The sequence below is a fragment of the Bos indicus genome, chromosome 12 (genome assembly GCF_029378745.1).
Source record: "Bos indicus isolate NIAB-ARS_2022 breed Sahiwal x Tharparkar chromosome 12, NIAB-ARS_B.indTharparkar_mat_pri_1.0, whole genome shotgun sequence".
Classification (NCBI taxonomy): Eukaryota; Metazoa; Chordata; class Mammalia; order Artiodactyla; family Bovidae; genus Bos; species Bos indicus.
Window position 1 is genome coordinate 89,604,286 of NC_091771.1, and position 20,352 is coordinate 89,624,637.

The window sequence follows — 20,352 nt, forward strand, 5'->3', positions numbered from 1 at the left end:
CTAGGGGTTTCAAGGCAAGATGTGGCCAAAAACATTTGGATCTTCAACCAAAATTATGTTGTCACCTTTCAACACAGGCACAGGCGTTCTGGAGGGTAACTGACTATAGAGGCAGAGGTTCCGAGCAAACCAGAGGTTTGTTTCAATGCTGCGGCAGCGCTTGCGAGCTCAGAGTGTTTCACGAGTGATTTCTGTGCAGAAATGATTTTGAATATGAGAGCTGGTTATCCCCTGTAAATACTGGTCAAAGACTGGATTCTGTGGGGAGAGGACTTGGGTTCGGACTCTGATCCTGTGTTTCTCCTCTCTCCGAGCACCCAGCCCTCACCCAGAGGCTTGTCCGTCTGTGCACCTGAGCCCCAGGGAGGGGCTTCTGGCTGCTACGTGGGGGTGAAGACTCCAACACTGTGAGAAAGACGGAGTTTCTGGGAAAAAGCGGCGGGGCGAGGAACGCAGACTTTCTGAGAAAGAACGGGCGGGAGGTCCAGGCACCACGGCCCTCCCAGTGGGGAGCTATGCATGTTTCTCCACAGGGAAGCGGAGGTGTCCAGCCTGCAGGGACAGAGAATGGTCCCTCCGAAGCCTTTTATTTCCCACCCCTCCCACCCTGTTTTCATCATCCCTGTTACTCTAAGAGCAGTGTACTGATCAGTAGAAAGAATGGGAAGATTCCTGCTTTTCAAGAAACCAATGCTAATTAAGGGTTAACAGTTCAAGACTGGAGTGGCTTGCTAGAGAAGCAGGTTGAAAGTGGTTAAACTGTGAAACCGTCCCAGGCGGCGTGTAAGGCGATAGCACCTGAGGGTGCATCCACGCTCAAGTCCTCTGTGCCCCATGAACTCTGGACTCGGCCCGCACGCCCCGCCTGCCCTGGCCCTGCTGATGGTGAACCGGGCGGGTCAAGTCTCCAGGGCTCAGACTCCACTCTGCCCAGGCCACCTGGCGATGAGGAACAGGCCCGCACCCTTCCGTCCAGAAGACTCAGAACCTGGGCAGAGGCCGGGCGTGGGCATGGAGACCTTGGGCTGGGCAGGAACAGGTGAGCACCTGGCGGACAGGGTGCTGCGCGTGCACACACTGTCTCCTCCGAGCATCCGCACGAGCACACACCCGACCTCCTCTCCTTCCTGTGCACACACATATGCACCCACTCAAACACGCCTACGGGCACAATCCCAGCCTGCCTTTCTCCTCCGAGAGTACACACACTGTGTGCTACTCGACCCCGCTCCTCCAAGTCCCCACATCTGCACATGCATGCACACACACACACATACCCACAACACACTTGACTCCTGGCCTCTGTGTGCACACTCTTGCATCTATCCCCTACTCCTGGCTGTGCACACATTCCAGTGTACCCCCATCCCTGGCCCCCGTGTGTGTACACACTCATCTGCACACCTTCCACTGTTTCCCAAGTGCCTACGAAATGCATACACCACCCCCCTCAGCCCGTGAACCCCAGGTGCATGCACATCCACACACACCAGGCCTCTGTCCCTGTGTGCGCACAGGTGCACACGTCCCACTTCCTATCCCCAGGGTGCACACACACGCACGCGCGCACCCATGCCTGTCCCCCGTGTGCGCACATGTGCTCACATCCCTGACTCAGCTCCCCTGCACGCGCACCGCGGAGTCCTGGACCAGGCCCTCCTCTCCATCCCCAGCCGGCGCGCGCACACACGCGGGCACGCGTGCACACACGCGGGCACGCGCCAGAGCAGCTCATCTTTTCCGAGCGCGGGCCGCCGGGCGGGAGGAGAGTGGGGGGTAGGGGGAGGGGGAGGGGGAGGGGGAGAAGGAGGAGGAGGAGGGAGCCGAAGGCGCGAAAAGGCGCGCAGGCGCGCTGCGGGAGTCGGGCCGCCGCCCACGTCACCGCGCCGCGCACGTCACGCCGCCCGACGCTCGCAGGGTGAGCCCCGCGCCCGGCGCCTCGGCAGGGCAGGGACCCCGGCCGAGCGCCGCCGGGACCGCCGCCCCCCGCCCGCCGCCCGCGGGTGCGCGCCCGCTGCCCGCGCCGCCCGCCCGCCAGGTGCGGCGGGCCGGGGTCCCCAGGGGCGCGCGCCGGGCGCCCGGACCCGCCGCCCCCGCCCCGCGCCGCGTGCGCCGCCCTGGTCCCCGCGCGCCGGGGCCGCCGCCTGGGCGCCCAGGTGACCCCCGGAGGGGGGCGCGGGCCGGGGGCCCGGGCGGGGCCTGCGGGCAGCCTCCGGGCGGAGCGGCGCGCGCATCCGCGCCCCGGCAGGGTCGGGGCGGGGCGGGCCCGGGCGCGCGGGGCCGGGGTCCGAGGTCCGGGGCGCGGGCCCCACCTGCCCGCCGACTGCCGGTTCCGGCGCGCGGGGCGCGCTCGCGGGAGGCGGCCGCGGCCTAGTGACAGGCCGGAGGCCGGGGCCCCGGAAGCCCACCTGTCAGAGTTACCGGTTGGCCGGTGGTCGCGGGTGGGCCGGGGGCGTCTACGGGTAGCGCGTGCGCGCGGGGCCGCTCCGGGTGGGGGCTCGGGCCGCGGTGCCAGGCTGATCCACGCCGGGTCTTTGTGCGCCTCGGGGAGGCCGGCGGGCAGCCGGGTCGTGGACGCTTCCCTGCCTGAGATGACTTTAAAGTCCCTGGGTGGGGGGCGTTTCTGGGCCGCACCCCCGGGACGGAGTGTGGGCTTGGAGAGGAAGGGACTCCTGCCGCTTAGATGGGTGGTGATGCTGAGGGGATGGTGGTGGTGTCAACTTCTCATTTCAGCCTGGCTCATCCCTCCTCTCTCCTCCTTTTTACCAGGAAAACCATTTTTCTTTTCTGGAGGGTGACCATTACTAGCATCGATTTCACGGATCTGGTAACATGGCAAAAGATGTGAGTACGTGTGTCTGCTCTGTGCTGGACTGATGTCTGCCTAGCACTGCGTTCTCGGTCACTCCCCACCTTGTTTCAGAATGACCACCCATAAACTGCGGGCGTGTTGGTGTTCAGACCTTTCAAGCAAAGAGACAAAGTAAAGGTGAGGAGGTGGGGACAGCCGGTGGTGCTGCACGCGGCCTGAGCGATGCTGGCCTCCGCCTGGGCCATGCAGGCCTGAGCTGCGGCAAGCTGCGTCTCGAGGCTGGTCACCGCCGCGTTCCTTGGTCTCTTGGAGGCTGGTTGCTTGTGAATCAGTCGGGGCTTTGTGGGAGGACCCCGCCTGCGGAGGCACTGGGCTGGCGGAGCCTCCCTGAGCACCTGCTCTGTGTGCCTGCTGGGAATTAGTTCAGCTTCCAGCCGTGAAAACGCTCAGCACTGGGCTTGGCAACTGTTTTTCTCAGAAAAAAATGAAATGTGGTGATAAACAAATGTGAACAATCTGCTTTGTTTACATTTGTCATGAACCCATAGAATATCGTGAGTAAACTTTTTCGCATTTTGCAAGAAACAGGCTTTTAGGCCTCCACGCGGAGCTGACTTCATGGGCCGTGGCGCTCCGTCCTACCCTTGGTAGCATCAGTTAAATTCCCTGAAACCCCAGCTCTGTCGGTGTTTCTCAGAACTTGCTGTTCTGTGAATGTCAGGGAAGAGAGGCTGTTTACTTATTTACTCATCAGTTGCACGGAGTTGGAAATACAGCCCGAGGCACAGTGTATCCGTATCTGTGGGACCAGAATAGCACACTCAGAGCCCTTTCGTGGGGGTGAGCCCCGCATCCCAGGTGGCATGTCTGTAGTGAATGTCGTGACCTGCGTGTGCCGTGGGGGTGACTTATCATCTCTGAGAGTCCACGGTTCCACGCGGTCCTCTGCTCTGTTTGCCCCAGGATGAAGGCCGGGCGGGGGCCTGGCTTGCCTGCCTTGCTATGTGAACCCCCGAGGGTTCTGACTCCTCCGAGGCACCTGGAGGGTATCAGGGCAGATGGTTGTCGCCCCACTTGGCTGCAGGAGAAGCGCTGCCCAGCGACCTTGTCCTCCGTCCCTCCTGGAGATGCAGCCTCACGGAGCGCAGCCCGGTGGTGGATGGAGTGACACGGCCCATCTGCCGTGGGGTAGGGAGGTGCCTCTGGAGTAGATGATGCCGGGCTGAGAGTGGGGCGCAGGTGAGGTGGCTGTGCCTGTGCTGAGCTGAGCTGTCCGGTGTGCTGGAGCCAGGTCTCAGCCGGGCTGGTTGTCGGCAGATGGAGGCTTGGCCCCTCTCCTGCTGACTGTGTCTAAGGCGCGTGTGACGTTTGAGTCTGGGAAGATGACTCTGCAGCCAGTGTTGACTTAGGTCACAGGGCCTCACTGTGGTCTCAGATGTAAGTCGAAGCCCCTCAAGGTGAAGTGGGTGGGCTGGGATGCCAGGGCATGGGGGCAGAGCTCTGGGGGCGCCGTGGGGGCTGTTGGGGCCTGGGGAGCTGGAGTTGATGCTGGGGGTCCCAGTGGAGGAGGTTGAGGGGCTGGGGAGGGGTGGCGTTGGGCCTCCCCACTGGGCGGGCAGGTCTCCCCGGCGAGCTGGAGATGCTCCCCGCCCTGTTCCAGGCATCGGGCTCAGAACCCTGCACCTCCGAACTGCGGGCCCTGTGCTCCGTCAGCCTCGCTGGGGCTGTGGGGCCTGCAGAAGTGGTGGCGGGCAGGGTGGGCCCGAGTCAAGGAAGAAGCGTGCTATTCCCCTGAACCTGGAGGGTGAGGTGGGGGTCGTGCTTGAGCTCTGAGCTCAAGGCTTGAGCCTGTCCTGGGGCTGCTGTTTCTAGCGCTCAGAGAGGTGTGAGTCTCTGTTGTTTACAGAGACATGCAGACGGGACACTGTTATCCCTGAGTTTAACCTTCCTGTGGTAGGGGACAAAGCCCGACGCCTCGGGGTTCGCTGCATGTTTCCTTTGAAAAGTGGGTCTTAGCGCCGTCCTTCACTCACCGGCCCGTCATTGCCCCTGGGCCCTCGGCCCTGGTTTGTGGGACTCGCCTTAGAGCTTGGGGGCTGTCTTTCGTGTGCACGTGGGGTAGTTCCAGGAATCTTGCAGTGAGACCCCCAGGTCAGTGAGGCCTGCGGTGGGGAGACTGTGGCATTGGGGGCGCCGTCCAGGGGTGCCTGTTCCCTCCCCCATGGGAACCTGTTGCCCTGGTGAGTGAACACGTGGTTCATTGGTTTTTGATTTATGAAACTGGGTGTCTGCGGGTTTTATTTTGTGCCTTGGGTCTGGTGAGAAGATCCTGATCGGGGGGTTTTCAGCGTGCGGGACGCTCCTGGGCGGAAATGTAGGCACGGGTTTCCATATGACAGTGGCAACTGTCACCATCAGAAACATCTTGCACTGAACGCTGCAGTTGTGTGACGTACAGGGGGACGGGGTCTGATGTGTACTGAGTGTGTGCAGGTGTGTGAGTGTGTACACGTGTGTGCTGAGCATGTGTACATGTGAGTGTGTGAGCATGTGTGCACGTCTGTGTGTCACAGGGGTGCATGTGTGATGTGTGCATGTGTGTGCCGAGTGTTACGTGTGCACATGTCTGCTGAGCATGTGTACAGTGTGTGTGCTGAGCGTGTGTGAACAGTGTGTGTGCATGCTGGGTGTGTGCATGCGTGCCGAGCATGTGTGTAAATGTGTGTGCCGAGCATGTGTGTCACGTGTGTGTGCTGGGTGTGTGCTGTGTGTACACATGTGTGTGGGATGTGTATACATGTGTGTTAAAAGTGTGTGTACTTACGTGCCCACTGGGTGTGTGTGCATGTGCACACGTGTGTGCCAAGCATGTGAGTACCTTAACATGTTTGGTATGTGTGCACGTGTGCTAGATGTGTGTGTGATTATTGTGTGCACACATGAGTGTGTATATGCGTGCCGAGCATGTGTGTTCACGTGTGTGCATGTGTGCTGGGTGTGTGTGTGTACACACATGTGCACGTGTGTGTGTGCTGAGCGTGTGGTGCCCACGTGCCCCTGCCTGGGCTGTCCCCCCCTCCAGTCTGTGGCCCAGGAGCGACTGGGAGTCCTTGGCCTCTGGAAGACTGTGGTTATAGAGAGCCTGCGCTGTGGCTCTAGCTGTTCTGGAATTGGCCAGAGGGCCATCGAAGAGCCCACGACAGCCCTCAACTCTCAGGGGAGGAGGGTGCAGGGCCGCCGTCCCCCCGGGAGGACCCGTCCTCGTCCTCGTCCAGTGTCACACAGGTCTGTAATGAGCAGGGGCGGTCGCTGTGTGGAGTCACAGGCCTGCTTTTACACAGATGCTCCAGGACTCTCGCGTGCCTCCCTCTCCCTCGGCTGTGGGAGCCAGGGTGGCCTTGTGCTGGTGGGAGAGCCCGGCTCAGCCCTGAGCTGGCCTGTGAGTCGTGGTCGTAGCTGCTCTGTGGTTGCACGTGGTGTTCTGAGTTTATGGTAACGTCCTTGGATCGTGCTATCGAGGGCAGGAAACCCAAAGAAACTGCAGAGCCTGAGCTCCCAGGTCTGGTTTAGCGAGCTTGTCTAAACACCCGTCCTATGCATGCCGCTTTCCGGCGGCCGGGGCGGCGGGCACCTGCTGGGTCCCCAGGCCTCGCCGGGCTGAGCTGCCCAGGTGCTGGGCGGCCCTTTCCTTCCCGCCCGAGGCCTGAGTGAGAACACCCAGCCCGCTCCGCTGAGCACCGAGGCAGCACTGCCGTGCTTGGTCTTACGACAGGTTTTGGTGTCTAACTTTTCCACACGAGATAAAATGGGAGAAAACCTGAGATGGTGTGGACAGTAGAAGGTCGTGGCTTGGTGACGAGCCGGCCCCGAGCGCCCGGTGACACACCGGTGCTGCCCGCGTCCTGACCGTCGGGCGCCGCCCGGCCCCGGCCCTGGGCTGGGGGCGTCCCCAGGGCTCGGGGGACCCCGCCTGGCACAGTGTGACCCCGGGGCTGATCCCCGCACACAGTCACCTTGTCAAAGCTGTTCTCTCTGCTGTTGAACGAGTCTCGCTTTTCTCCAGCATGGAACGAGCAGACGGCTCTTGCTCAGATGCCAGGCCTGGCTCCTCTTTCTGCGGTTTCGTGTGTTTGTTAGGCGAGGCTGGGCTGGGGGCACAGCCCTGGGGTCACTCCCTGCTTGAGGGCCGGGCCTCTGGGGGTGGTGCTGCCTTGGCCCAGGTAGAGGTGGGACTTCCCCGGGCCCCTCCGTCAGACGGCCGCCTGCCGCCAGCGTCGGTCAGCACCGAGGGCCTGGCGGGGGCGGACTGCTGGGGCGCCCTGGCCGTGGCCCGTCTAGGCTCTGAGCTGACGCGACATGTGTGGCTCTGAGGGTTCAATTCGAAGCTGGTCTTCTTTCTCTCAGCCTCTGTCGTTTGCCTCAGGACTTTGTCTGTCGGACTCCTGTTTTCCCAGGATCCAGTTATAAAGGGGATTCTGGTTTGACACAGCGAACCCCATCCATCTGCTGGGCTCGCAAACACAGTGCCTCCAACACTCGTGTCCCAGGTCCTGTCCACCAGGTGCGTGCTGCCGGGGGCCTGGGCTGGGGCTGGGGAGCAGCGCTGGACAGACCTCAAGGGGCCTCTGCCTGCAGGTCAGAGACGGCAGGAGACAGGAGAGCCAGCCCCTCGGGCCGGCCTGCTGGGCCTCCCCGCCCCGGAGACAGGAGAGGGCCTGCTGACCCCTCAGGCCGGCCTCCTGGGCCTCCCTGCCCCAGAGACAGGTGAGGGCCTGCTGGCCCCTCAGGCAGGCCTCCTGGGCTTCCCTGCCCCACTGACAGTTGAGCCAACCCCTCGGGCCTGGCCTCCTGGGCCTCCCTGCCCCGGAGACAGGAGAGCCAACCCCTCGGGCCTGGCCTCCTGGGCCTCCCCGCCCCGCTGACAGTTGAGCCAGCCCCTCGGGCCTGGCCTCCTGGGCCTCCCCGCCCCGCTGACGGGTGCGGGCGTGCTGGCCCCTCTCGGAGCATCCTGGCGGTGCGTGCCCCCCTCAGCGGGGACTTCCCTGTGTTGGTTGACGGCGTCACCCGCCCCGCTGACAGGTGCAGGCGTGCTGGCCCCTCTCGGAGCGTCCTGGCGGTGCGTGCCTCCTCAGCGGGGACTTCCCTGTGTTGGTTGACGGTGTCACCCCAGCAGCTTTTCCGTGTCCGACTTTGGGTTTCCCACGTAGCAAACCTTCCACGAGGAGCGAATGTGAGCTACTTAAACAGTTCAAGGAGCGTTTCTTGTGGCTGTAAATGTGGCGTGAGTTGTACTTGAATAGAAAACCCAGGCAAGTGAGAGAGCAGAGTGGGCTGCCGGCCCGTCTGAGAGCGGTAGCTGGGAGCCTGTGTCGTCCCTCTTGGGGAGGACGTGGTCATCCGTGGTGAAGGCGTGTTCCCCGTGTGTGGGCGCCCCGAGCTGCCGCCCCGCCTGCTTCACGGCCCTGTGCTGCCGCTGCTCCGAAGTCGCTTGTTTTTTCCTTCTACCTCATTTTTAGCAGCTGCTTGTTTATTTGATCTGTTGGGGAATCATAGGTGGTCGGTTAGGAAAAGTGAGCTAAGACGGGAAATAATAAAAAATGAGACCTTCTCCCTAAGCTCATCTTGCAAAACTGGAACACGTGTGTGAGCCCAGGCCCCTGGCGTGGAGCACAAGCCCCTTCTTGGTGAGCGGGTCCGCCCGTGTGCGTTTGTCGCGTAGACTGGCCCGCGATGCCAGTTTTGATCTCTGTAGGGTGGAGGCCATCTGAAGACCCTGAAGGCCACCTTCTTAGGTGGTTTGCAGTTTTCCTGGGCTTTCAGTCACAGGTACAGGCGGCACGAGTGGGTGTTAGAAGTGAAGCTGTTGCATGGTGGCCCGAGGCGCCAGTCTCGTGAGAGTCCTGAAAGGGGGGTTAACTCACCACGTGCCCTCCGCTGGGTCCCTCGCGGCCGGGCCAGAGCCGAGGGGTCTCTCACGTTGGCACGAGTGCACGATAGCCCACTCTGGGTCCTCAGTGGGGCAGCTGCACAGCCCTGCATCTGAGACGTGCCCAGATGGCCTCCCCAGACGGGCGTGCCGGTCACACCTGCTTCCACCCATCTTAACGCCCTGTTTTCAGCGCCGAGTTTGATGATAACCTAAGAGCCCACAAAGTCGCAGCGCTCGGTGGGTGAAGCTTCAAGCTGGTTTCAGTTTCAGTTTGCATCTTTGGTTTGGAGGCGGGATGTGTCTCTCTGTGAGTTGAATGTCCCCATCAGGCAGTGGTTTCCTCTCAATTTGCACCCCAGGAATTAAGGACGTTCACGTGGCCTTTGTCATCCTTCAGCACGAGGGGCAAGTGCACTGTCATTTCAGGCTAACCCCTGGAGAGCACGCCTGAGTTCACAGCTGGCGTCTGGCGTTGCGAGCAGGCGGCCTCCAGGTGTCTGCGCGCCCCCCGACCCTCTGTCCTGGTGCAGCATGGCCGAGGCCCAGCGGGGTCCGTGCCGCCCCACGCCGCCCAGCCCTGTGCTTCCTGGGGTTAGACTTGAGGGCCTGGCAGGGGTCTCCTCTCTCTGTTGTCTCCTTTGCTTTTCAGAAAGATCAGGGTTTGAGTGAAAATGTCTTGTGCTAAACCAGCCGTCTAAATCGGGCCAGAGCTCTGGGGGTGAAGCAGGGAGCCCGCCCCGTCTCCCTCTGTGCCCCCCGCCCCAGTCCTGGCTGCCACATAGGCGTGCCATGGGTGGTGGGGCAGGGCCTCGAGGGCACAGGGCCCAAGGCCTGCTGCGCTGGGGGCCGTGGTCCGTCCTGGGGTCAGGATGCCCACGTGTCCAGCGCTCGGACCGAGCCGGGGCTCCTTGAGGGGCAGTGGGCGGGCACGGCCTGGGGGCGTGGTCCATCCTGGGGTCAGGAGTACCCGCGTGTCCAGCGCTCTGATTGAGCCAGGGCTCCCCGAGGGGCAGTGGCCGGGCATGGCTGGGGGCGTGGTTCGTCCCGGGGTCAGGGGCGCCTGCGTGTCCGGCGTCCTGAACTAGCTGGAGCCCTGTGCTCAGGCTGAGCACCAGTCTGCTCCCCCTGTGGTCCCCCCGGGGTCCCCCTCGCTGACTTGAGACGTGACTGATGGAAGGACATGCAGTTCAGTGATGAGGGCGATACTGCACTGTCCCAAGGGCTGAGCTTAAAGGCGGAAGCAGTCATCTTCCTGCAGGTGGCGCAGCCGATCACGGTGGGTAACCCCGCGCGCGCCCGGCTGGCAGCTCGGCCCGACGCCGTCTCACTGTGTTGTTGTCCCTGCAGGCCGGTCTAATTGAAGCCAACGGGGAACTCAAGGTCTTCATAGACCAGAACCTCAGTCCTGGGAAAGGTAAGGGCGCCCGGCTCGGCCCGTCCCCTTGCCGTGTGTCTTGGCGTCCCTGACGTCCCGGGGGTCCGGGCTCAGCGGCCGCATCTACCTGGCTTGTAAGTCCTTGCTGTTTGTGGAGAGCCAGGGCAAGTGGAAGCGTGCGAGGACGTGAGCACAGCACTGGGCGCGCTTTCCTCCCGCCCCAGGGCAGCCCCGGGACCCCTGGCATGTGAGAGTGGCAGGGGCCCCGTGTGCACGGTGGTCTGAAGTGAGTGGTGGATGCGTGCCCACCGCTGCGTCCCCGGGGCGGGAAGGTGTCTGTCCCTTGGCTGTGTGTCCGGGTGTCCGAGTGTGGGAGGCAGTGTCCTTGTGGTCGCTCCTCCTGGGCAGAAACGTGCTGCTGCTGCAGGAGGAGGAGCCTGTGAGTCTGCGCCTGTCTGCAGACACACGGGGAGGCGTCTGGGCGCACTCAGTTCTAACTGAGGTTCTCTGAAAATCAGAGCTGTGAGCGCTGGGTCCCGTGGTCCCACCAGAACATTTTGTCGGGGGGCAGGCAGCCCATGGGGTTCGGGCAGGTTGGGGGCAGCCAGGGTGCAGCGGAGCCCTGAGCCCTGCACGCGAGGGCCTGGTGTGCGGTGGTCAGGAGAGGGCGGTGTGGGCACAGCCGCCAGGTTTGGGAGTCAGGCTCAGCTGAGGTGCCCGCAGCTGCCCGTGGGTCTGACGTGGTCCAGGGCAGGAGGGCCGCCCGAGCGGCGATCAGCTGGTGCAGATGCCGCGAGCCCGGACACGGGCCGCTGCAGCGTCGCCTCTTGGTTGCAGGCGTGGTGTCCCTGGTTGCCGTCCACCCCTCCACAGTGAACTCTCTCGGGAAGCAGCTCCTGCCAAAGACCTTTGGACAGTCCAACGTCAACATCACTCAGCAAGTGGTAAGGCCGGGAGGCTTGCTGTCTGAGGCCACGGTCTCGGGTGCAGGGCCAGTGCCGGGCGCCCCCCGGCTCGGGGCTGCCTGCCCATGGCTTCCCAGCCGCTCCTGCCTCTGCTTTCGTGGGGTCTGCTGGGCAGTGCGAGCTCTCGGGTGAGCCGGCTGCTCCTTGGCCAGGGCCTGTTGCCTGCCCAGGACTCGAGGCTGGCATCCGGGCCAACCTCTCGTGGGTTTGGGGCTCTGCGGATGCGGGTTGTGGCTTTTCTGGCCTTCCTGGCTGATGGGAGGGGTCAGACTCCCGGGGCCTTGCCCAGTGCCCCCCAGGAGCCCCCACCAACTCCTGCCCGCAGGCTCGGCGGCCTCTTCCTGATGTGACCTGTGGCTGTGAGGGGCGGGGCGTTCGTGGCCCACCCGCGCCTGCAGCCTGGCCCCCGGCAGGTGTGTGACGGCCCCGACGCTCAGCCCCACTGTGACGCTGGCCATGTTGGCTCAGCAGCTTTGCTGCAACGCTCCAAGTCCATAGTACATGGAGCCTGGGCCTTCTGTAACATCACAGATACTCAATAAATGTCTTTCTGACGGAAGTTACAATTCACATCATTTTATCTTGTAGGTACTGTGTGTTATAGCAGAGTCACGGCCGAGAGTGGCTCGGTGAGCGTAGCAACGGTTCTGTTGCTGTTTGCAGTTTAAATAGTGGGGAGCAGGAGTGACACGGAGATTTCTGTCGGTGTCCCAACCTTCAGCCCCCAGCGGACGCTCCCCTGCGGCTTCCTAGAGCTGGCTCAGGCCGAGCTAGTCAGGCGGCGCGATCTTCCCCGCGCCCTGGTGCCTCTCCAGCTGCACACAGAGGCTGAGCGCAGAGAGCTGGGGGTTCTCACAGGAGGTCGGTCGGTGGAGAGCCATGGAAATCGGGGTGTGAGGGCGGACTGAGCACCTGCAGGGCCCTCTGTGAGGCTGAAGTACCGCCTACGGGCATGGGGTGCCCTGCCCACCCCCGTGTCCTGTGTGGTCCAGGAAGGCCATCTTGGGGACGGACAGCCAGTGGGCACCTGCTCTCCCTGCACAGCAGGTGTGGCTGAGAGGGGTGTCCTCCGGGTGGGCGGGGAGCAGGCGCTATCGGGGGGCAGGGACCGAGGTGGGGGGTCAGCTGCAGCCTGGCCGCAGGTGGGGCTGCCGTCCCGAGCCTACTCTCCTGAGCGCTGGAGGGACGGCTCGCGAGGAGATAAGCCGTGAGCTGGGGCCCCCTCGCACTCACTCGCGAGGCCTCGGCTCTGGGGGTTCTCGCCTTCCACCCTGGTCCAGTCTGGGACACGCGTGCTGTTTGATCGCTTTCCAGAACACGTGCCGTTTGCCTTCGTGTCTCTTGAATGAGAGTGAAACACTGGTGGCGCTTTGGTCACTGGGAACGCGGGTTAAGAGACGAATTCAGCTGAGCCGTTCCCTTCCGTGGTTTGTGGATCGTTGATATTCATAGGTGACCTGGGCTTAGGGATAATTTGCAAAGTGCCAGGTCAGCTGTGTCAGGGCTGTGGCAGTAGCCCTTATCCTGCTAAGCAGCGGACTAGTGGGAGCATCCAGCTTAAAATAGCACAGATGTGCCCGCTCTCCACCCCCAGCGCCGGGTGCCTGGGGCTCCCATGCCGGTCCCCGGGAAGCACTGCTTCTGAGTGGTTTCCCGGCTCAGGCACGAGTCTCTGGGAAGCTGAGCTCCTACCTGGCTAGATGAGGCAGTGTGTGCATGCCCCGTGAACGTGGGGCCACGGGTCAGGGCTTCTGGGCCAGATGTCTGTGCCCGAGCAGTGGGCGCCTGCCTCCACCCCGGTGGCACTGCCCCCAGCCCCCACCATGCGCTGGCCGGGGTGCCCAGGGCTCCCTGTGTGGGTGGGCGGGCGCTGGGGTCACTGCAGTGAGCCCCACTGGCCCTGGGTTCTTTTCCTTTTCGTCTTCGGGGCTCGTTGCTGCCCCAGTGAAGCAGTCTCATCTCCGTCCGGGTCGCAGGGGAAGGCGGTGAAGTGCAGTGTGCGGGTCTCGGGGTCGTTTCCAGCTGCCCGTGTGCAGCAGGTGTGCGACGGCAGCCGGGGCTCCGGGGCTCTCGGACCCTCCTCCAGCCTCTGCTTAACGACACTCAGTGGCGGCTGTACGTAGCAGGAGGAGATGAGGCGGCAGCGTCGTGTGTGGGAGATTCTGACTGTTCTGAATTGTCTTTTTTGACTGTAGGTAATTGGTACGCCTCAGAGACCTGCAGCGCCAAACACTATCGTGGTGGGAAGCCCACACACCCCTAACACTCACTTTGTCTCCCAGAACCAGCCTTCAGACCCCTCACCTTGGTCTGCCGGGTGAGCACTTGCCTAGAACTCCCCCCACCCAGCCTCTGCATGCGCGTGGGCACGGCGCGCCGGAGGAGCGGGCAGTGGCCCCGAATGGCCTCGCGAGGCCAGGCCGCGGGCAGCCGCCCTGAGTTCTGGGGGGAGGGGTGGCGCCACTGGGGGGCTCCAGCTTCTGAGCGCGCTGTCCTTGGAAAGTAGCCTTTGTGGAACCCCAGGAAACGGGCGGGTCTTCCAGCCTCTCCCCCTGCCGCTAAACGTGGCTGTGTGCAGCCGCCTGCCACGGTCACGCTGCTGCCTTAGTCCTTTCCTCCAAAAGCAAAGTGGCGTGAAACAGTTTTACTCAGAGTCAGCTGCGCGGCCCTCCTTAGAGACGAAAAGCTACTGGTTCTAGAGCAACAGCCGTCAGTCCCCAGAACCCCTCAGTGGGGAGCCTGGGTGGCCCTTCCCCTCAGGTGGCGACTTAGAAGGTCAGGTGCTGGGTCTCCCTCCTGGCTGCCGTGTGGCCTCATCTCAGCCGGGCTGCGTTTGCCCCAAATTCCGAAATTTGCAGCAAAACTTCCATAGCTCCTCACGTCCGACGACGTTTTATTAAGAAGCACCGTTTAGCGTCTGGACACCCGTCCGACGTGTCCCAGGTCCTGCCCTGCTTTTCCCTAGAGTTGAAGAGACGTGTGGGGCGCGGCCATGTGGAAGTTTGTCCTGCGCCCTTTCAAGGAGGGGGGTCCCTGGACGGGGGACGGAGCCAGGCTCCCACCCCTCCTCTGTTGGGCATGGCCCATGGGGGCCCCTGGCGGCAGGAGCAGGCCCCCAGACGTGGGTGTGGCCGGCCTGCGCTGTGAACTGAGGCTGCAGCTGCTCCGTGCTGTCCCCACAGGAAGCGCAACCGGAAAGGAGAGAAGAACGGGAAGGGGCTGCGGCACTTCTCCATGAAGGTGTGCGAGAAGGTGCAGCGCAAAGGGACCACGTCCTACAACGAGGTGGCCGACGAGCTGGTGGCTGAGTTCAGCGCAGCCGACAGCCACATCCTGCCCAGTGAGTCGGTGAGTGCGCCGGGCAGGCCGCCCTGCCGCCTCCCACGGGTGCAGAGGAGGCCCCGGAACCCTTGGGAAGGACGTTTCTTGACCCACTGGTGCCGGGAAGCTGTCGCCTCCCTGTAGCATCTGTTGGCTCCTGTGGGGCCGTGCGGGGGCCGCCCTGGGTCGGGGGGTAGCGTGTGGCCTCGGGGGTGTCCAGGGTCCGGTGCTCACGTGCTGCTCTGCACGTGGTCCTGGGCCGTCTGGAACCCCCCGCGTCTCTGCCAGGCCTACGATCAGAAGAACATCCGGAGGCGTGTGTACGACGCGCTGAACGTGCTCATGGCGATGAACATCATCTCCAAGGAGAAGAAGGAGATCAAGTGGATCGGCTTGCCCACCAACTCCGCCCAGGAGTGCCAGAGCCTGGAGGTGCCCGGCTGCCCTGGGGTGCTGGGTGGGCCTGGGGGTGCTGGGCACGGCCGTGCTGCCCCTGGTGGTGACCCGGGGCTGGAGGCTGATGGCCCGGGGCGGGTACACTCCGCATCTTGGCCATTTAAAGAATGTTGTATCCGCGCCCAGAAGAGGGGAAGCCGGGCGGAGGCGGTGCAGTCCTGAGACAGGAGCCGCCCGCGTGCCTGGCAGCAGCTGCCTCGTCTGGACCCCTGGCCTCCGTCAGGCTCAGGGCTCGCGTCTTTGGTGACGATGTGTTGCCTTGGATTTTAAAATATGCTTCAGAAACGAACCGTGATGGTTTTGTTTTGGTGTTTGGTCTTTGAAGGTGGAGAGACAGAGAAGGCTGGAAAGAATAAAACAGAAACAGTCACAGCTTCAGGAGCTCATCCTGCAGGTGAGGGGCTTCTGCCCGGGAGGCCGCCTGGTGGTGCGGGCGCTGCGAGCCTGTGATCTGGCCTCCATTTGGTTCTGGGCGTGTTTTCCCTGGCTGGCGGCTCCCTGGGCAGCCACTCTGACCTCTCGGTGGACCAGCCTTCTTGGTGTTGGCTGGGGCCGGGCAGGGCCGTCGCATATGCCCAGGGCGGGGCTAGCTGTTCGGTGGCCGCGGGTATCAGCGTGTGCCAATTGTGTGTCTTTTTTAGCAAATCGCCTTCAAGAACCTGGTGCAGAGGAACCGCCAGGTGGAGCAGCAGGCCAGCCGGCCGCCCCCGCCCAACTCTGTCATCCACCTGCCTTTCATCATCGTGAACACCAGCAAGAAGACGGTCATCGACTGCAGCATCTCAAACGACAAGTAGGCCGTGGGGGCGGGGCCTGCCGGCGAGGGGGGGCGGGGCCTGCCGGCGAGGGGGGCGGGGCCTGCTCTGCGCAGCGCTGCGTGTCTGCGGGGTGTCTGCGGGGTCGCCAGGCGAGGCTCCCAGGGTTTCCTCCACTGGCGGGTTCCCCTCCCCCCCCCCGCCCCACCCCCCCAGGCTGTGCGGCCCCTTGGAAGGGAGGGCGGTAGGGTCCGTGAGGACTGCTGTCAGGACGGCAGGCGGCACCTGGGGCCCGTCCCAGGGGCGTCACTGCCTCTGATGGGTGGGTCGTATGCCGGGGAAGGTTTGGGGGCTCGGGGTCCCAAGCCAGGCATCGGCTCCGTTCTGGAGACGGTGCTTTTCTGACGGCGACCATCGCCTCCAGGTTTGAGTACCTGTTCAATTTCGACAACACGTTTGAGATCCATGACGACATCGAGGTGCTGAAGCGCATGGGCATGGCCTGCGGGCTGGAGTCCGGGAGCTGCTCCCCCGAGGACCTGAGGGTGGCCAGGAGCTTGGTGCCGAAGGCGCTGGAGCCTTACGTGACAGGTCAGCGGCCTGGGGGGTCACCCGCCTGCGGGGGCAGCAGAAGCAAGGGGGGCGGGGGCTGAGGGGGCTTGGGGTTCGGGGTGTGGGTGTGCTGCCTGTAGGGTTCTCAGCTGATCAGGGGTCCCGGAATCTGTCCTGCTGCCCCTCCGGCCAAGCTGGGGGTCCTGGCGCAGGGTGGGGGCGCTCTGGTGGGAGGAGAGGCCTCCCTGTGCCCCCTCTGGTGAGCCCCGCGTTGGGTGGCCTGGGGCTCCCGAGCCCTGCAGGACGTCCATGAAGCATCTCCTACCTGCTGACCCCCGACGCCAGCGGTTGCCCCACTGACCCCTGCTGCCCACCTGTTCTTGGCGTTGTGGTCGTGCTCGGGAGGAGGGGCGGGGCGGGGTCCCACCGGGAGGAGGGGCGGGGCGGGGTCTCGCCGGGAGGAGGGGCAGGGGAGCCGTCCCCTCTTGGCCCGTCCGTCGGTCTCCTGGAGGCCGTGTCCCTTCCCGGCCCTGCAGTGCCGTCGTCGCCACCTTCCCAAGGGGTGCCCGGCCCGGAGCCATCCGCCCTGTCTCAGAGTCCTGTGGCCTCTGCTTCGTGACGTTTGCCTCGTTTTCTTCCTCTTTGCAGAGATGGCTCAGGGATCCCTCGGCGGTGTGTTTGTCGCGTCGGCAGTGTCGACCTCTAACGGCACGCGGCTGTCTGCCAGGTAACTGCGCCCCCGGGAGCCACGCGGCCACCCTCCTCGGCGGGAGGCGCGGGTCTCATGTGAGCGGCCTCCGTCCTGCTCCGAGCGGGGCTCCCTGCGCAGCAGACACCCCAGGGCCGCAGGGTCGCCCGGAGCTCGTGCTCTGAGCAGAGAAGCTGTTTGTCCTGGTGAGATTTTCCCCCGAAGATCAGTAGCGGTACATGGATTTTATTTTCTATTAAAGTAACTCAGCGCAGTGGCAGCAAAACCACCTGAACCACATGGCCGGCAGCCTGAGTGACTGGCTGCTTCTCCATCTGTTTTTTTTTTTCCCTTTTCTTTTCAACACTCTTGAAGTCACCATGTACGTGTGATATTGTCGTTGCTGTTTCTTATTTTCCGTCTGTTGTGTGCATTCCTCCACGTGTTGAAGGAACTTCTATCATTTCAGCCAGAGTGTGTTTGAGCCGTGACCTCACAAGCCCCCGGAGCAGGGCTGGGTCAGGCCTCGGCATTCCTTCTGGTTCGTAAAGATAAGTGTAAGGTGATTTCCGTGCGAGTGGCCTCATACATGTTCATATCAGTCCTGGTAAAGAACGTCTCGTTTCTCACACACATGAAGTCAGCCGCGTGTGGGTCCAACGAAACCGGATTGGCTAGTAAACCCTGTGTACCTGCCTCGAAGGCTGCCTCTGACCCCGGCTCGGCCTCAGTGCACCCGAGGGAGGGCAGGCTCCCTGTGAGGGTCCCGGCGCCCGGCCCCTCGCGGGGTGCCCGCACCTGGTTGCGTTTGACAGAGGTTGGCTGGTTTTAAATTCTGAATCTGCCACTGTGCATGGCCCGGTCTGTAAAGCCTGAACACTGGTTATTCTGAGAGGTGGAATTCGGGTATTTTCTACACTTTCCTCTTTAAGAAATTCTTTCTATTAGTGAACTTTCGGGCTCTTGTCTGTGTTTTTAACAAGATGAAAGCCAGTACCATTTCGGAAGAAAAGCTGACCCTGGGGCCCCGGTTTACTGAGCTGCCCTCTCTGGTCGTGCATTCAGGGGGTTCCTGGCTGCAGGCAGCCACAGCTTCAGCCTGTTTTCCACTCTTTCCGACGTGGTCGCTAGATGGGGGTTTCCCAGATATGGGGTTACTTTGTTAGCGTGATACGGCCTAGGTTGTGCTGAGCAGCATCAGTAAACACCAGTAAAAGGTATTAAGACATGCGTGTGGTTTTCTCTTAAAACGAAAACATTCTGAGTGTTGGAAAACCGTGTGCACACCCATGAATGCACACACGTGTGTCACACGCCCCACTCCTCTCCTCCCCTGGAGGTCACGACGGGCACAGTGGGGGCTTTGGAGGAGGGTCTCGGGGTCTCGGTTGGTGCGCTGGGGCTTCTGTTCCTGGCTCGGTGAGAAACAGGAGCCCGCCCGAGCCGCTTGCTCCGTCGTGCTGGGCGAGGGTGACGGTGAGCTCAGCCTGGGAGAGGCGGGTTCCGTGCCGCCGGGCGTGCGGCCCCTGACGCCCCTGTCCTTGCAGCGACCTGGCCAACGGCGCGGACGGGGCGCTGGCCACGAGCTCTAGCGGGTCGCAGTACAGCGGGTCCCGGGTGGAGACGCCAGTGTCGTGCGTCGGTGAGGACGACGAAGACGACGAGGACTTCAACGAGAATGAGGAGGAGGATTGAGCCGCCGCCCGCGGCCAGGAGCGCGCGGGGTGAGATGTCCGTTCCGCGCCCTCCTCCCGGAAGAGCTCACCGACCTTCGGGCTCAGGGCGCTTCTGACGAGCCACTCGCCGTGCCCCGGGGGTCCCGACGAGCCGCCTGTGTTTGACACCGACGCACGACCTCTACTCTTTCGGATTTTGTGTTTTCGTTTGCTGTTTTTTAAGTTCAGGGTTCATTTCGCCCCCTGAGTTTGCTGAGTTTGCTGGAGAAGTTGTGCCACCTCCGTGCCGCCCGGCGAGCCCAGCACAGCGCTCGGGGGCACTGCGGGCCCGGCAGCGCCCAGCTCTGCTTCTCGACGTTTCGTTCTGACTTTGTTTCCCTTAAGTTATACTGACTGCGTGAGTCCAGCGGGTTTACACTTTGGTTTGCTCTGTGTTGCAGCAAATGGATCGCAAGGTCCCTTTTCGTTTCGTTTTGTTTGGTGAAAGTTTACTGCCGTGCTGGTGCAGCGATGGAAACTGAAGCTTGGAAGGGTTTACTGCTTATGGTAAAATTTGCCTGATTCTTACAGGCAGCGTTTGGAAACTTTTTATTATATAGTTGTTTACATACTTATAAGTCTATCATTTAAAGACATGTACTGAAACAAATGTTGTATTTGTTTCATAAGCATCTTCCTGTAATCTATTATAAAGTTGAAATTAAATATAGAGAATGTTTTAACAGTTTTTTAACTCAAAATTTGTCAATCATTTTTAATAGTTCTTTTTTTATAAAAAGAAAAAAGAATTTCAGGGCAGGCAGTAGTCTCTTTTAAAATGTATTCACCAGAACCATTAACTGCACAGTTGCTGTTAGCTGCCTGTTCTAAAATAGTCTTTTTATTGGAACACAAATAAGCTTTTCTGTAATATTTTGTGGAATAAAGAGACTTTAATTGTTTGACTTGTTTAACTCGGCACTGCTGGTTTTTATTAATAAAGTGCGCATGGGCATTTCAAACGAGCCGCGTGTCCCTGTGATTCGGGATGCTCTCTGGAGCTCGTCTGCCCCCACCTTTTCTGCAGGGAGGAGCGGGTGCGGGCCCTGCGGCAGATACAGGACCTGCCACGGCCCCAGCCTCTCCCGCACTGCCCCGGGGGTGGGTGAGGAAGGTGGTCCCGAGGACGCAGCCCAAGTGGTGCGTCCCCTCTGGATGGTGGTGGGGAGAACGTCTGTCCCTTGTCTGGTTTTGGAAGAACCGTACTCATCACCTTGGGCTTCCCAGGTGGCCCAGTGGTAAAGAATCCGCCTTCCGTGCAGGAGACGTGGATTCTGTCCCTGGGTCAGGAAGATCCCCTGGAGGGTGAAACGGCACCCCACTCCAGTACTCTTGCCTGGAGAATCCCATGGACAGAGGAGCCTGGTGGGCTGCAGTCTGTGGGGTCGCAGAGTCGGACACGCCTGAGCAACTGGACTGGACAGACAGAACCTAGCGTGTGTGAATATGACCACTACCTTTAACGTTTGAATCCTTGTGAAACGTGACCTTTGCAGACACATCCCCCAAAGGTCAAAAGCGTGGGGAAGCCAGGGCGGAAGGACGGGGATGATGCCCTCGCAGGTGATGGGCCCATAGTAAGATGACCAGGCCAGCCCTTCCTTACCTTCTTCCTGGATCCCAGGAGCTGAAACACAGTTTAAGGCTTTGACTTTCAGAAAAAGAGTAAGATGGTAAGATGGGCAAGGTCAATGCTTTATTCAGGTTGTCTGAAGTCACGAGCAAAGGTTCAGTACCAGGTGTGGACTAGAGCAGTCCTGTGCCCCAGAGTGTGGCAGCTTATC

At 62.0% G+C, this 20,352-nt stretch overlaps 1 protein-coding gene across 6 annotated transcripts; it reads left to right on the top strand.

Moving 5' to 3' along the window:
* Positions 1-1,863: 1,863 nt before the first annotated feature.
* On the top strand, positions 1,864-19,482 carry TFDP1 (transcription factor Dp-1). Of its 6 annotated transcripts, none has more exons than XM_070800537.1 (12): positions 1,864-1,918; positions 2,770-2,844; positions 10,089-10,155; positions 10,954-11,060; positions 13,277-13,398; positions 14,264-14,429; positions 14,691-14,834; positions 15,184-15,252; positions 15,500-15,651; positions 16,038-16,204; positions 16,814-16,892; positions 18,401-19,482. In XM_070800537.1, exons 2-12 carry the CDS (start codon positions 2,833-2,835, stop codon positions 18,546-18,548), a joined length of 1,233 nt encoding a protein of 410 aa, XP_070656638.1. In that variant the 5' UTR covers positions 1,864-1,918; positions 2,770-2,832; the 3' UTR covers positions 18,549-19,482. The 6 variants fall into 6 exon arrangements, with proteins under 6 accessions (XP_070656638.1, XP_070656637.1, XP_070656636.1 ...); XM_070800536.1 differs by having other exon boundaries at positions 1,915-2,038; XM_070800535.1 differs by lacking the exon at positions 1,864-1,918 and adding an exon at positions 2,029-2,156.
* The last annotated feature ends 870 nt before the right edge of the window (positions 19,483-20,352 follow it).

Bases quoted from the DNA above. Each gene is read 5' to 3' on its own strand.
- TFDP1 (XM_070800534.1), top strand. From the start codon at position 9,922: ATGCAGTTCAGTGATGAGGGCGATACTGCACTGTCCCAAGGGCTGAGC. The intron at 10,018-10,088 runs GTGGGTAACCCC...TTGTCCCTGCAG, and splicing joins AGGTGGCGCAGCCGATCACG to GCCGGTCTAATTGAAGCCAA. The intron at 10,156-10,953 runs GTAAGGGCGCCC...TCTTGGTTGCAG, and splicing joins GAACCTCAGTCCTGGGAAAG to GCGTGGTGTCCCTGGTTGCC.